The following is a 14,633-nucleotide window of genomic DNA, read 5'->3' as shown; positions in this document are numbered from 1 at the left end:
ATAAAACATGGTAAGCATGTATATATATACAAAGTAAATCATGAAACGTTCTATCATGAATAAAATTAAACATAATAGATTTCAGAATCTATGAAATCAAATCAAAATAAGCATGCAGCTCAAATCAGATAAACATGCAATTCAAATCAATTCATATAAACATGCTATCATACTGAAAGCAATAAACCTGGGTTTCATAGTCTATGAAACCACATCTCTAAACACATGCAGTTCTAGTTAAATCATGTCTAGACTCGACTCAACTATAACTCTAGGGATCCCGGGGTGAATAAGACGATCTGTCACCTACTCTCCAATCGGGGTGACGGTACGTCTTATTCCTAGACTTCGGTCTGATCTGTATCCACATCTACAATAGGAGGGTGAATCTTCCCCTAAGCTGTGATATCACCGAACGTCTAGAAGTCTCACTGATCTGTCAAGACTTTCCTATCTTAAATGCAATGAATATTAATCTTTAAACAAAGCATAAACATATCAGCATATAAACAAAGCATATTCATACCAGAATATAACAATAATCTAGTATGTGATTTTGTTGGGAAACTCAAATAGGATCTTATTTGAGTTATGTCTTCCCGTATATCACATGAATTATACCTTTGTCGTCCCCGTCTGATGAAGACGAAGTCCTGTATTCAAATCTGTCCATCTCGAATCTGAAATGACAATATCGAATACGCTATATCAGTGAATAATTCAATATACAATCTGTTCTGATCAATACTCAATTCAGTATACAATCTGATCAATGTCTGAATAAGATACAATCTGATCCACATCAATAATATCACAATCTAATAGAAATTATATCTGAATCTGATCAATCTAACTCCACTGATGTTTCGACGACATAACAATACAATCTGAATAACCACGTCAATTTGAACATCACAAATATAATACTGGAACTCATAATCTGTGTCAACATAATTCATACTCTGAATAGTAACACAATTCTAATATAGGATCTCAGTCAATATCTTTCAAAAATCATAACAATTACAGAAACGGTCTGTTCTTTAATCTGACTTCAATTCTATAATGTCTACGGTAGCAGAAACATCATATCTGATTCATATTCGACTCTGACAACATCATACATTCAAATCTTGTCTAAACGTAATAAAACTTACGTCCAGTCGTAGCTGTCGTCGCTAGGAACTCGGTGTCGTACTCGGATTTAAATTTGAACAAGTAGATCGACCAAAATCTTAACTTAAAGCCGAAGGAGGTTTACGAATTTCCAAAGGAAATCTCGTTCCTCGTTTCTTGATTCTGAAGGATTTATTTGTCTTCTATATACATATATATATACACACACGTTGCATTGCTGAACCAAGTGGCAATTTGACAATCTGCATGCAGCGGTAGTTCTGCCCGGCTGCTGCATGTCTTCTCGCGCATATGCGCCACACTTTTCCGCGCATATGCGCCCATGGTTCTGGACGCTACGCGCATATGCGCGCCGTCAAGTCGCGCATATGCGCGACAAGTTCTGCCATGCTCGCGCATGACTCGCGCACCTTAACACGCATGTGCGCCCTCACACTTCTTTGCACACACAATTTACACCTTTCTCATGTGTTCTAGTCCGATCCGTTCCGTCTATAATTATCTCAATTAATTCAATAAATCATTTCAGATTAATCTCAGATTACAGTAATTAAATTCTCGGGCATTACTTTTCTCCCCCTCTTAGATCTGAGTTCGTCCTCGAACTCACAAGCAATCAATCCAAATTTGTCAGAAGAAATGTATAACAGAGTTTAACATCCAAACTCATCTCACTAACATCATTCTGAGGTATCTTTCTTCAATCAATCTCTGATTCTAGTCTGGAAACAGAATTCATCGAGTATAATAGTATAATACTTTACACAATCATTCTGACATACTTAATCGGATAAGACTGGCTATACAACATCCGTATATGCCCATCCATAGTTTATAACAAAGCAATAGCAGCAATTGTTATGTCATATGTTTATCCCAATCAAATATCTATTCTATCTTCGACTTCAAGTACCAATCATCACCATCCGACGTTGGTTTATTAATTCTATCCATTCTGAACTATCTTAATAGCTATTGTCATGCAGTAAGTCATACAGTGACAATAAATCATAACAACTAGTGCTAACATCCAGCACCAAAATTCTACCAATATCTTCCAATATCTGGATACTATCTTCTGACAATCTGTCAATCTGTAAAACCATCTACGAAGGAGCTCGTGATATACTCTATCACACGTGCAAAATAAATAAAAAATCATCATCTGATATAATCTACTGTGACATTCTGATCACTCTGATCATTTCTCTGACATCAATATGTGTCATCAGATCATGTTTGTACGTTATCTGGTACCAACTGATAGATATAGATTGAACAATTTGTCAATCACAATCATATCATATTTCAATCTGAAGAAAATGACGGTAATGTCATTACAAAAGCCATAGAAATGCACTCCCATTTCTATTCAGAAATATACAAATTCTGTAATAATCTTCTGATTTCTATCTTTCTGTCTTCTTCTATTGACAATTCATACAATTCAGTACCATTTCTGTCAACCTTTCTGTACAATTTCTGCTATAACTGATTTAATCTGTCTATATCACAACTATCTGTTCGAATATCAGACATTCACAATCACTTGAATGAAAACTGAACTCCTTACTGTGCATTTCTGACACTATCTGTGCTTTCAGATTCGAACTATTCTGTATCAACAATCAGTTAATAATATAAAATAAAGAAGAAATACCTACCTGGTATTCGGCACTGACTACAGATATCAAATTCTGTTATATAATTCTGAAACATTCTGATATCACATTTCTGAACTGTTGCAACTCTCAACTGTTTACAATATTCTGTATCACACATACATGCACCACAGTAATATCAATCAGATTCGAGATAAAAACAACCTATACAGATCTAGTGAGTTTAAGAAAACTCATAAAACAACGATTGCTGGCAATACTGATAATTCTGACTACTGATCAATCTTCACAGTGCCCAAATCATCTGCCATATCTCATCTACAAATAGAATATGCTCCCAAACAATATAAGATGTCTCAAATACTGATTTAGAGCAATCACAATACGCAAGTAGATATAACATAATAAGGGAATAAGAGAATAAGAAAATCTGTAAAACTCAGCAATTCGGACTTTCTGACATTTCTGCTAATTCTGATATATCTGTTACCTGTGTCGTTTACAGTCGCTGATTTCTGTCTCAACTGTGCAAATAAATCGGTATACAAACTGCAGATATCACATATTCTGAATACAATCTGTTTCAATTATGATTCATACCTGACTAATTTCTGTATATAATAATCACGGTTCTCTGAATATTCAATAAAATCTTCAAATATTCCATTTAATCAATCAGATTCTGTTAACATATCAAATATCATAGATATAACAAGCATAAAATCATCATAATATCCTTGAATCTAAGAGTTAGCAATCTGTACCCTTCTATTAATCTTCAATATCATTCTGTACTGAATTCTAGTATATAACCATTACCTGGTATCGATTCAATTCTGAAATCTACCTTTCTGATATCAAACACATCTGAAATCTTATCTAGGCAAATATCAATCAATCCTTACGTAACTATCAAATCTGTAGTTGCTAAACTCGATTTCAGTAGGTCTACTGAATACATAAGGATACCATCTGTTCTTTCTGTAATAATCGAGTCATCAACAATACAATTATTAAAGGAATTCTGAATCTAGAATCCTTATCGGAAAATCTCCGTTTATCAGCCAGATCTAGGTCTGAATCTTACCATTTCTGGGACAATTTCTACAATATCTCTGTACTTGTTCACCATCTCCATATCAGAAATGCAATTAAATCAGATTATCAACAACACAAGTACAGCACAATCTACTCACCTCATTCTTATTTTACTGTAGTATATATATATCATAAAAATCTTAGATATCATCATTTTCCTCAACCATCAAGGAAAGTAATACTACAGTATAACAAGTCCTACCTTCGTGTAGGTTTTCTTCCTACCTTCGTGTAGGTTCTGAATTCCCCCAATCATCTTCCACTCTGATCTGTGTGGTAAAGCCCCACAAACATTAAATCTATTCACAATATGGATCTGACGAAGTGAAGCGATTGGTTACAGATTTTCAGCGCTCAACAAGGATTGAAAACGAGGATACGTTAACCCTAGCCGACTCAGATCTATTGCATGGCGAGAAACAAATCAAAAATTGTTTGGTGGCCAAAGTTTTCGCCACAAAACCTATTAACAGGGAGGTTTTCAAAACACAGATGCCGCGTATTTTGCAGGCTACTCGACAGGTTGAGGTTGGTTCGTTGGGTGATAATCTCTTTTTGCTCGATTTTAAATCTACTCAAGATAGAAATAGGGCACTAAAGGGAGGACCTTGGAATATCTTTCGTAACTTGGTAATTTTTCGTGAACCTAGTGGCATGCAAAACCCTAGAAATCTAAACTTTGATGAGATATCCTTTTGGCTCCAATGCTATAATCTCCCACTTGCTCTGATGAATAAAGAGACTCTCGAAAAAGTGGGGAAGCAGATTGGAACAGTGGAAGAGACAGATGCACGGGAAAATGGTCTCTCTATGGGCAGTTTTGCACGATTTCGAGTTCGGATAGATGTCACAAAACCTTTAAAAAAGTTTATCTGTGTTTCTGTCCCGGGGAAGGACGAGCGCATCATTGCTCCTCTAGTTTATGAGCGTCTGCCGGATTTTTGTTATAGCTGCGGTTACCTTGGACACTCGTGTCGTGAATGTGAAATGCCTCTGGGGGACCAAGGAAAATATATGTTTGGAAGTTGGATGAGAGCTAACAATCCAAGTGGTAGGGAGAAAAATAAATATACTTCTCCCAATAAATCCTACAGTAGTCGTGAAAGCTCTCCATCAGGGAGTTCAACAAGGAACAATACTGCTAATGTAGAAACATCTCCAATAACAGTATACAAAGGGAATGAAGGAAATGCCTCTAATACTCCCCGTGATACTTTGGCTCCGAAGGAAGTGCATACTGTTATGTCCGAAAACTCCGATAACTCGCATGGTGATGCTGGAATAAGGCAGCTAGAGGAGAAGGTAGACCGTAAATGGAGAAGGAGAGCTCGGGGGAAAGGTAATCAGACGTTGAATGATACAACCCTCCATGGATCGGAACTGGGCAATCAAAAACTATTGAAGAGTAGCGTATGTAATAGCCCTATAAAGAAACGAAAGCATGCAGATTTCTCTGACGACACTATGGTGGAGCTAACGGCGGCGGCTGCTAAGCAGCCCCGCCGAGATCAATGAGTTGTATAAGTTGGAACGCTCGAGGGCTTGGGAACCAACGAGCGTTCCGAGAACTAAAGCGACTTGTCGCAGAAAAGAGCCCAACCCTCCTTTTCTTATGTGAAACGAAATTGAGGGACCTAAATGTTAGATGGTGGAAGGATGTGCTGGGTTTCTCGGGAATATTTGTGGTTAATTGTGTGGGTCGAAGTGGGGGCTTGATACTTCTATGGAAGGAACCATTTGCTGTCAAGGTACATTCATACACATTAGGACATATTGATTGTGTGGTACAACACGAGGAAAATCGATGGAGATTTACCGGATTCTACGGTCATCCGGAAACACAACATAGACATGAATCGTGGGACCTCTTACGTCGCTTAAGCAGATTGCCGGAATTAAAAGGATTGCCTTGGCTAGTCGGAGGCGACTTCAACGAAGTTTGCTATGATAGTGAAAAACATGGGGGTAATACACGTAATCCTACTCAGACCAGAGCATTTCGGGATGCACTTGATGACTGTCATTTACAGGATCTTCATGGGGGAGGCGATCTCTTTACATGGGTTAACCGTCGATCTTTGAGTAATATTATATTTGAGAGGCTAGACCGGTACACTGCAACTCTTGAGTGGAGGCTCATGTATCCAGTGGCTCGAGCTCAATCTCTAGAGTTTTTTCATTCGGACCATAGACCAATCCTACTGGCTTTTGGCAAGATGCAGGAACACCAGGCGAAACGGGGTCATGTTATCCGATTCGAATCTCATTGGGTGACAGAGCCGGATTGTAAAGAAATGGTTGAAAAAGGCTGGCTAAAATCTGATTCTTCCATTCCCTTAACAGATCGTATCATGAGGTGTAAGACAACCCTTTACCAATGGGCTGAAAACAGATTTAAAAGCCTCCCTCGGCAGCTGAAAATCAAAAGGAAGAATCTGGAATACTTGAAAACCCAAGCACGATGGGAGCATAATGTGTATCAAATAGGCTGCCTAGAAAAGGAGGTTGAGAACCTTGCAACCAAAGAAGAGATGTATTGGAAACAGCGGAGCCGAGTTAATTGGTTGGCACATGGGGATAGGAACTCAAAATACTTCCATGCTTGTGCTTCAATTCGAAGGGATAGGAACTTTATCCATGGGCTGGTTTCTTCACATGGAGACTGGTGTACCAAGAAAAGCCAGATGTTTGAGATTATCCAAAGCTACTTCACCGAAATATTTGCATCAAATAACTCGACTGAGGAAGACAAGCGATTAATTACGGATTGTGTTGAGCCAAAGATTGATGATCACATGAATTCTATATTGTGTGCTCCTTTCACAGCAACAGATATCAAAAAAGCTTTATTTGACATGCACCCTGATAAAGCTCCGGGAAGCGATGGTATGTCTGTTCTTTTCTTTCAGAAGTTCTGGGACATAGTAGGAGAAGAGGTAATAGAGGCTGTTTCAAAGATTTTAAATGATGGGAGCTCTCTTGATGAATGGAATGAAACCATAGTTACTCTGATCCCGAAAATAAAATCCCCCATGTGTATGAAGGATTTTCGACCTATTAGTCTGTGTAATGTTTGCTACAAGATTGTTGCTCGTGCACTCACGAACAGGTTAAGTCCGATCCTAAAGCAAACTGTTAATGAGTTTCAGAGTGCTTTCATACAAGATCGCCTCATATCAGACAATATTATCTTGGGTTTTGAGTCTCTTCACTGGATTCGAAGCAGAAAAACAGGAAAAAAAGGCTATGCATCTTTAAAACTTGACATGAGCAAGGCCTATGATCGCGTGGAGTGGATCTTTTTGGAGGGTATTATGATTCAACTGGGTTTCTCATCTATTTGGGTGGAGAAAGTTATGCGCTGTGTCCGGTCTGTTAAATACTCTTTTTGTGTGAATGGTGAGGTTGCCGGCAGTATCTCGCCACAAAGAGGACTAAGACAGGGTGACCCGCTATCCCCTTATTTATTTGTTTTATGTGCTCATGGGTTGTCCTCGGCGATCCTATCTTATGAAGCTCGAAATCTTATTAAAGGGGTTCGAATTGCTTCTTCTTGCCCATCGATTACTCACCTCTTCTTTGCAGATGACAGTCTTATGTTCTTCCAAGCAACTAAAGAAAGCTGTGCAGGGGTTCGGAATTGCTTGATCTCATATGAGAAAGCTTCAGGGCAACTTATTAATTTTGAAAAATCCTCGCTTTCCTTTAGCCCAAACACCAACTCCAGTGTCATGGATGATATTAAAACCATGCTAGCAATCCCGGTGGTACAGGGTCACGAGGTGTATCTGGGCTTGCCAGTTTTCTCGGCTAGAAATAAGACTCTCCAGTTCAGATTTCTGGTGGAAAGGGTGGTCAAACACATGAAAGGATGGGGGAGAAAGACGTTCTCAAGTGGTGGAAAAGAGACATTGATAAAATCTGTGATCCAGTCAATCCCAACCTATGCAATGTCTTGCTTCCGCATACCAAAATCTATATGCAAAGAGATAGAAAAAGAGTGCTCTAACTTCTGGTGGGGTGGAGATGAAGATAAGAGGGGGATGCATTGGAAACCTTGGAAGGTCCTGTGTCAGCCAAAGTGTATGGGAGGGATGGGATTTCGTAATCTCGAGACTTTTAACAAGGCTCTTCTAGCAAAACAAATATGGCGAATCATTATTAATCCTGAGTCACTGGTTGCAAGGGTACTAAAAGCTAGATATTTTAAACATCAAGACATCATGAAAGCCTCCCTTGGAAGCAACCCTTCGTATATATGGAGATCACTTTTATGGAGTAGGCCTCTGCTGGAGAAAGGGCTGTACTGGAAAATAGGAAATGGTCAAAAAATTGCAACCTTTTCTGACCGATGGGTCCCAGGGATAGGAGCAATTCAAGGTACCACACCTAATTCCCAAAATTTTCCCTCGGTGAGCAATCTTATTAGGAATGGAGAATGGAACGATCAGCTGGTAAAAGAGCTCTTCTACCCCCATGTTGCATCGGCAATATTATCCATCAATTTACAGGCTTCGGCACAAGAGGATTCTAGATATTGGGTTTTCGATCAAAAGGGTAAATATTCGGTGAGAGACGGATACAAATCGGCAATTGGTCTCTATGATCCACCTAGGAATAGTTCGGATGTGCATTTAAAAAGCTGGTGGCAACTTTTGTGGTCTCTCTCAATACCACCCAAGGTTCGGATTTTCTTGTGGAAGGCTTTACATAATATTATCCCCTACTTCAGGTAATCTACTGCTACATCATGTTCCCACCACCGGAGCATGCCCATTGTGCCACTTTGCGCTTGACTCAACCGGCCACGCTTTGTTCTCATGCCCAGCTATTAAAAGTTGCTGGAAAGAAACCAGCTACTGGCCACTCCTTAAGACAGTTCGGATGATGGAGGTTTTTGATATTGTATTATGGATGGAGAGCAAACTAACCAGGAAGGATTTTGAATTCTTTGCTACAAGAGCTTATGCAGTCTGGAGGGAGAGACTTCGAGTAGTTCATAACAATGATGCAAAGAAGAAGGGGATTAATGTGGAATGGTGTGAGACCATGCTGTGCGGTTTCCAAGAGGCGCGATTATCTTTGTTAAATTCATCAGCTAGTAGAGCTCACTCATCTTCACCGAATCAATGGATAGCACCGCCGATCAACCACTTGCGTTTGGACGTCGATGCAGCTTATAATGTTAATTCCAATCAATATGCGATCGGTGGTGTTGTGCGAGATCACGAGGGCCAGCCTTTGCTTGCTTTCGGGAAGAAAATTACTAAACCTCCTTCGGTGGTTGCTGCGGAAATTATTGCTATTGAGGAAGGCTTCCAAATTACCACGACTCATCATCTAAGGATTAACCAGATTACATCAGATTCTCTGATGGCAGTGCAAGCAGTCACTTCTCCAACAGAGGATTTTGGATACACGGGGGACTTTGCAACAAAGACCAGAAAGTTATTGGCTACCCATGGCCATTTAAAATTAGAACATGTATTGCGCACCGCAAATGGTGTTGCACATTCGTTAGCCTCTTTTGCTATTTCCTCTCCCTCACCTTTTGTGTGGCTTTGTGGAGAGTTTCCGCTTTGGTTAGTTAAACTTGTAATCAAGGATCTGGATTTGGTTTGAATTAAATTACAAGTTTTGCTGTCAAAAAAAAAATACTACAGTATAACAAACCCAATAGGTACAGCATATCTCCATGCTAATCAATCATAGATACTCATAAAAATGCATTAGTACGTATCAATACATTTGCAATATAATCATAAAAGAATAGTACCTATGACGTGTTCTGAATCTGTTCTTCTGTCATTACCACCAATGACTCTGCTCCCTAACCTTTTCGGAAGCCTCTCTGGGGACAGACTCTAGCAAAGTGTCCCGGCTGTCTACAAATATGGCAACTACCAGTCACTCCCTGGCATTGCTCGGTGGAATGTCTCCCTCCACACCTATCGCAATAGACTCCAGTATAGTTCGGGCTGGAACCACTGGAACTAGAGGAACCACTTCCTAATTTCTTGAACGGTTTCTTTTGAGCTTTTAGCAACTCTTGCTTTCCACTCGTGCTGCCACGATCAAATCGGAGAGGGGATTGTTGTGTCTGGGATTGTTTCACGCTCAATCTTCCCAATTGTCTAATAAAACTTGCCTCCGCCCTCTTTGCATTACTCAAGGCATCAGCAAAATGATAAGGTTGCTGCATGTTCATCAACGCAACTATTTCCGAATTCAATCCTCCGACGAACTGATTCACTACAGCTTCGTCATTCCCAGCCAAATGAGGAGCAAAACACAGTAGCATAGAGAATTTCGCAACATATTCCTCAACATTCTGTTGGCCTTGTCTCAAATTCTCAAATTATGCTCTTTTGTCCTCCCGGTATGAAACCGAGAAAAATCTTTGATAGAATTCAGCTTTGAAGACTTCCCACGTGATCACAGTACCACGTAGTTCTAAGATGCCTCTGATCGTAATCCACCAATTTCTGGCAGCCTCTCGTAACTGATAAATTACCAATTTAACTCTCTGTTCATCTGAACAATCAAGTAAATCAACTAGTATTTCTATGTCATCCAACCAGTTTTGACAATCTTCTGATGTCTCGATACCACTCAGAATCGCTGGCTGAAGTAACTGAAATTCTCTCAACTTCGTTTCCATCGGAGTCTCTGACACATCTATCTGAGATTCTGATCTATCTGTCTGCTCATGCGAAGTACTACCTTTTTCAGGAATCCTTCGGGGAGCTATATGTGATTACCAAAACCATTAGTAACCCAGTACAACCAGTCTGTTCTAATCTTTCTTTGATCATCTTACAGCTGATCAGGAATCAGATCTGATTCATACTTAATGATACATAATACCAATCTAAATCAATTAATCAGGTAAACATGTATCTTAAAGCAGTAACACATAATCTCATGCTAGCATCACAATGTCAATCAACATTATAATCAATCTCATGCTAGCACACATAATGTAAATCCACATTATAATCATTCTCATGCTAGCAATCACATGCAAGGAAAGAAAATTCAATCTACCCCGCTCATCTCTTCTATCTCAATCTAAGTCAGTCTAAAAGATCTATCAGTTCTTACTATCTCAATCTAAAGGATCTATCTCTAAAATATCTATCGCTAAAGGAACTATCAGCTCTGATACCACCTGTTGTGGGGACCCGGACGCTGATCTTTCTTATTAATCATCTTTGGGATTTAATTATCAATTAAGATAAAACAGGGTCTAAAAATTTTTCTTTTTAAAATAAAGTGCGGAAGGTAATGGCATCTATCTATTATACAAATCAGTATAATAATACAAGTCTTGTACAACATGCTTCTAGTTCAAACTAGTCTAAGGTTCAAATACTAAATTTCAAGTATTAAACCAACTCTACAATAAGTCCGGAATCACCACGCTAAACTCGTCTTCTCTCGTCATCTTTTCGACCCCGATCTTGCCCCACCTGTTGTCATGCACTGTCATGCACACATACAAAACAAGACAACAGCCGGATAACTCCGGTGAGAATAAATCCCAGTATAAAACATGGTAAGCATGTATATATATACAAAGTAAATCATGAAACGTACTATCATGAATAAAATTAAACATAATAGATTTCAGAATCTATGAAATCAAATCAAAATAAGCATGCAGCTCAAATCAGATAAACATGCAATTCAAATCAATTCATATAAACATGCTATCATACTGAAAGCAATAAACCTGGGTTTCATAGTCTATGAAACCACATCTCTAAACACATGCAGTTCTAGTTAAATCATGTCTAGACTCGACTCAACTATAACTCTAGGGATCCCGGGGTGAATAAGACGATCTGTCACCTACTCTCTAATCGGGGTGACGGTATGTCTTATTCCTAGACTTCGGTCTGATCTGTATCCACATCTACAATAGGAGAGTGAATCTTCCCCTAAGCTGTGATATCACCGAACGTCTAGAAGTCTCACTGATCTGTCAAGACTTTCCTATCTTAAATGCAATGAATATTAATCTTTAAACAAAGCATAAACATATCAGCATATAAACAAAGCATATTCATACCAGAATATAACAATAATCTAGTATGTGATTTTGTTGGGAAACTCAAATAGGATCTTATTTGAGTTATGTCTTCCCGTATATCACATGAATTATACCTTTGTCGTCCCCGTCTGATGAAGACGAAGTCCTGTATTCAAATCTGTCCATCTCGAATCTGAAATGACAATATCGAATACGCTGTATCAGTGAATAATTCAATATACAATCTGTTCTGATCAATACTCAATTCAGTATACAATCTGATCAATGTCTGAATAAGATACAATCTGATCCACATCAATAATATCACAATCTAATCGAAATCATATCTGAATCTGATCAATCTAACTCAACTGATGTTTCGACGACATAACAATACAATCTGAATAACCCCGTCAATCTGAACATCACAAATATAATACTGGAACTCATAATCTGTGTCAACATAATTCATACTCTGAATAGTAACACAATTCTAATATAGGATCTCAGTCAATATCTTTCAAAAATCATAACAATTACAGAAACGGTCTGTTCTTTAATCTGACTTCAATTCTATAATATCTACGGTAGCAGAAACATCATATCTGATTCATATTCGACTCTGACAACATCATAAATTTAAATCTTGTCTAAACGTAATAAAACTTACGTCCAGTCGTAGCTGTCGTCGCTAGGAACTCGGTGCCGTACTCGGATTTAAATTTGAACAAGTAGATCGACCAAAATCTTAACTTAAAGCCGAAGGAGGTTTACGAATTTCCAAAGGAAATCTCGTTCCTCGTTTCTTGATTCTGAGGGATTTATTTGTCTTCTATATACATATATATATACACACACGTTGCATTGCTGAACCAAGTGGCAATTTGACAATCTGCATGCAGCGCGCATATGCGCCGGTAGTTCTGCCCGGCTGCTGCATGTCTTCTCGCGCATATGCACCACACTTTTCCGCGCATATGCGCCCATGGTTCTGGACGCTACGCGCATATGTGCGCCGTCAAGTCGCGCATATGCGCGCCGCCATGCTCGCGCATGACTCGCGCACCTTAACACGCATGTGCGCCCTCACACTTCTTTGCACACACAATTTACACCTTTCTCATGTGTTCTAGTCCGATCCGTTCCGTCTATAATTATCTCAATTAATTCAATAAATCATTTCAGATTAATCTCAGATTACAGTAATTAAATTCTCGGGCATTACATTTACTCTAGAACCACCAATAACACAAGGAGTAGTAAAACTCCCTGGATCTTTGAGTTTTTGTGGTAATTTCCTTTGGAGTATTGCACTGCACTCTTCGGTCAGCTTTACGGTCTCAAACTCTTGAAGTTTCCTCTTTTTGGACATCACATCCTTGATGAACTTAGCATAATTGGGCATTTGCTCCAATGCATCGGCAAATGGGATGTTGATGTGTATTTTCTTGAAAATTTCCAGGAACTTCGCAAACTGATCATCTAGTCCTTTCTTCTTGAACCTCTGTGGGTATGGAAGATTCACCTTTGGTAAGGGCTGCGGTTTAAGTACTTTCTCAGGTTCCTCTACTTTCTCTTCTCCAACACTTTCGCTCTTTCCTTCATCTTCCTCAACTGTAACCTCTACACTTTCTTCAGCAGGCTCTGGAATTCCGACTTCCTTGCCACTCCTAAGTGTGACAGCCTTGCACTGTTCCCTAGGATTCACCTCGGTATTGCTGGGAAACTGTCCTCAATTATGGTCTTTTAAAGCATTGGCTAGTTGCCCAATCTGTGTTTCCAAGGACTTCATCGTGGCACCCATATTGCCCATGTGTGTCTCCATATTATCAATACGAGACTCAGTTCTCGTCATCCTCTTCCCAGACTCAGTCACAAATGTACCAACCAGATCTTCAAAAGATGGCTTTCCTTCCTTTTTTTGTGTATTGAACCCCGGTGGAGGATTCAACACGTTCTTGTTGTTCGCATAAGAGAAATTCTCGTGATTTCTCAAACCTGGATGATAAGTATTAGGGGGAGGATTACCTCGATAACCTCCAAAGCCGCGATTGTTGATGTACTGAGCTTCCTCCACAACTGGCTCTTCCTCAGCAGTCACCAATGCTACATCAGACGTAGATTGGCCTGACTTGTTCATCGCTGCAATCTGTGCGGTCAATGCCGAAACCTGTGCAGTAAGTGATGTGATTGGGTCTACAGAATACACTCCAGCAGGTTTCCTTGATCCAGATCTTTCACTCGGCCACTGATAACTGTTGATGGTCATCTGTTCAAGCAAATCATAGGCCTCATCAGGTGTTTTAGAAAAAATAGTACCTCCGGCGGCTGCATCCACATTCCCTCTAGTTGGCCCATCTAAACCATTGTAAAATAACTCAATCTGCATAGCCATGATTCGGGCACTTCCCGAGTAATTCCTTGTATCGCTCTCAATCCTCATATAACAGTTCAAATTCTCTCTGCCTGAAGTTGGTGATATCTATTTTCAGCTGAGCAGATTTAGCAGGAGGGAAGTACTTTGACAGAAACTTCGTAACCAAATCTGCCCAAGTAGTAACACTTCCCAGCGGTAGAGATTGGAGCCAGCTCCTAGCATGATCCTTAAGAGAAAACGAAAACAGGCGCAATCGAATAATTTCGTCAGAAACACCGTTAATTTTACCGTATCCGTGATCTCCAGAAAAGTTCTGAGGTGAAGATGGGGATCTGCGGTGGCTGCTCCTCCAAATTGGTTCTGT

The 14,633-nt window shown here is 39.5% G+C and overlaps 3 protein-coding genes across 3 annotated transcripts; 2 read left to right on the top strand and 1 right to left on the bottom strand.

Moving 5' to 3' along the window:
* The first annotated feature begins 5,368 nt into the window (after window positions 1–5,368).
* LOC140802834 (uncharacterized) lies at window positions 5,369–8,593 on the top strand. The gene has a single exon (XM_073158453.1). The coding sequence runs from the start codon at window positions 5,369–5,371 to the stop codon at window positions 8,591–8,593; it is 3,225 nt and encodes a 1,074-aa protein (XP_073014554.1).
* Window positions 8,594–8,744: 151 nt separating this feature from the next.
* LOC140802833 (uncharacterized) lies at window positions 8,745–9,479 on the top strand. Its single transcript, XM_073158452.1, has one exon. The coding sequence runs from the start codon at window positions 8,745–8,747 to the stop codon at window positions 9,477–9,479; it is 735 nt and encodes a 244-aa protein (XP_073014553.1).
* Window positions 9,480–9,485: 6 nt separating this feature from the next.
* On the bottom strand, window positions 9,486–14,287 carry LOC140802832 (uncharacterized). Its single transcript, XM_073158450.1, has 3 exons — window positions 13,781–14,287; window positions 13,229–13,618; window positions 9,486–9,497 (listed from the first exon to the last, which is right to left on the bottom strand). Exons 1-3 carry the CDS (start codon window positions 14,285–14,287, stop codon window positions 9,486–9,488), a joined length of 909 nt encoding a protein of 302 aa, XP_073014551.1.
* Between the last annotated feature and the right edge of the window lie 346 nt (window positions 14,288–14,633).

Source organism: Primulina eburnea, chromosome 10 (genome assembly GCF_022965805.1).
Source record: "Primulina eburnea isolate SZY01 chromosome 10, ASM2296580v1, whole genome shotgun sequence".
Taxonomy (NCBI): domain Eukaryota; kingdom Viridiplantae; phylum Streptophyta; class Magnoliopsida; order Lamiales; family Gesneriaceae; genus Primulina; species Primulina eburnea.
This window is presented reverse-complemented; position numbering and strand designations above follow the sequence as displayed.

Excerpts from the sequence above, each read along its gene's own strand:
- LOC140802834 (XM_073158453.1), top strand. The coding sequence starts at position 5,369 with ATGAGTTGTATAAGTTGGAACGCTCGAGGGCTTGGGAACCAACGAGCG.
- LOC140802833 (XM_073158452.1), top strand. The coding sequence starts at position 8,745 with ATGGAGGTTTTTGATATTGTATTATGGATGGAGAGCAAACTAACCAGG.
- LOC140802832 (XM_073158450.1), bottom strand. The coding sequence starts at position 14,287 with ATGGCTATGCAGATTGAGTTATTTTACAATGGTTTAGATGGGCCAACT. Across the intron at positions 13,619-13,780 it reads AGCCATCTTTTGAAGATCTG|TTTCCCAGCAATACCGAGGT; the intron begins GTTGGTACATTT and ends AATTGAGGACAG.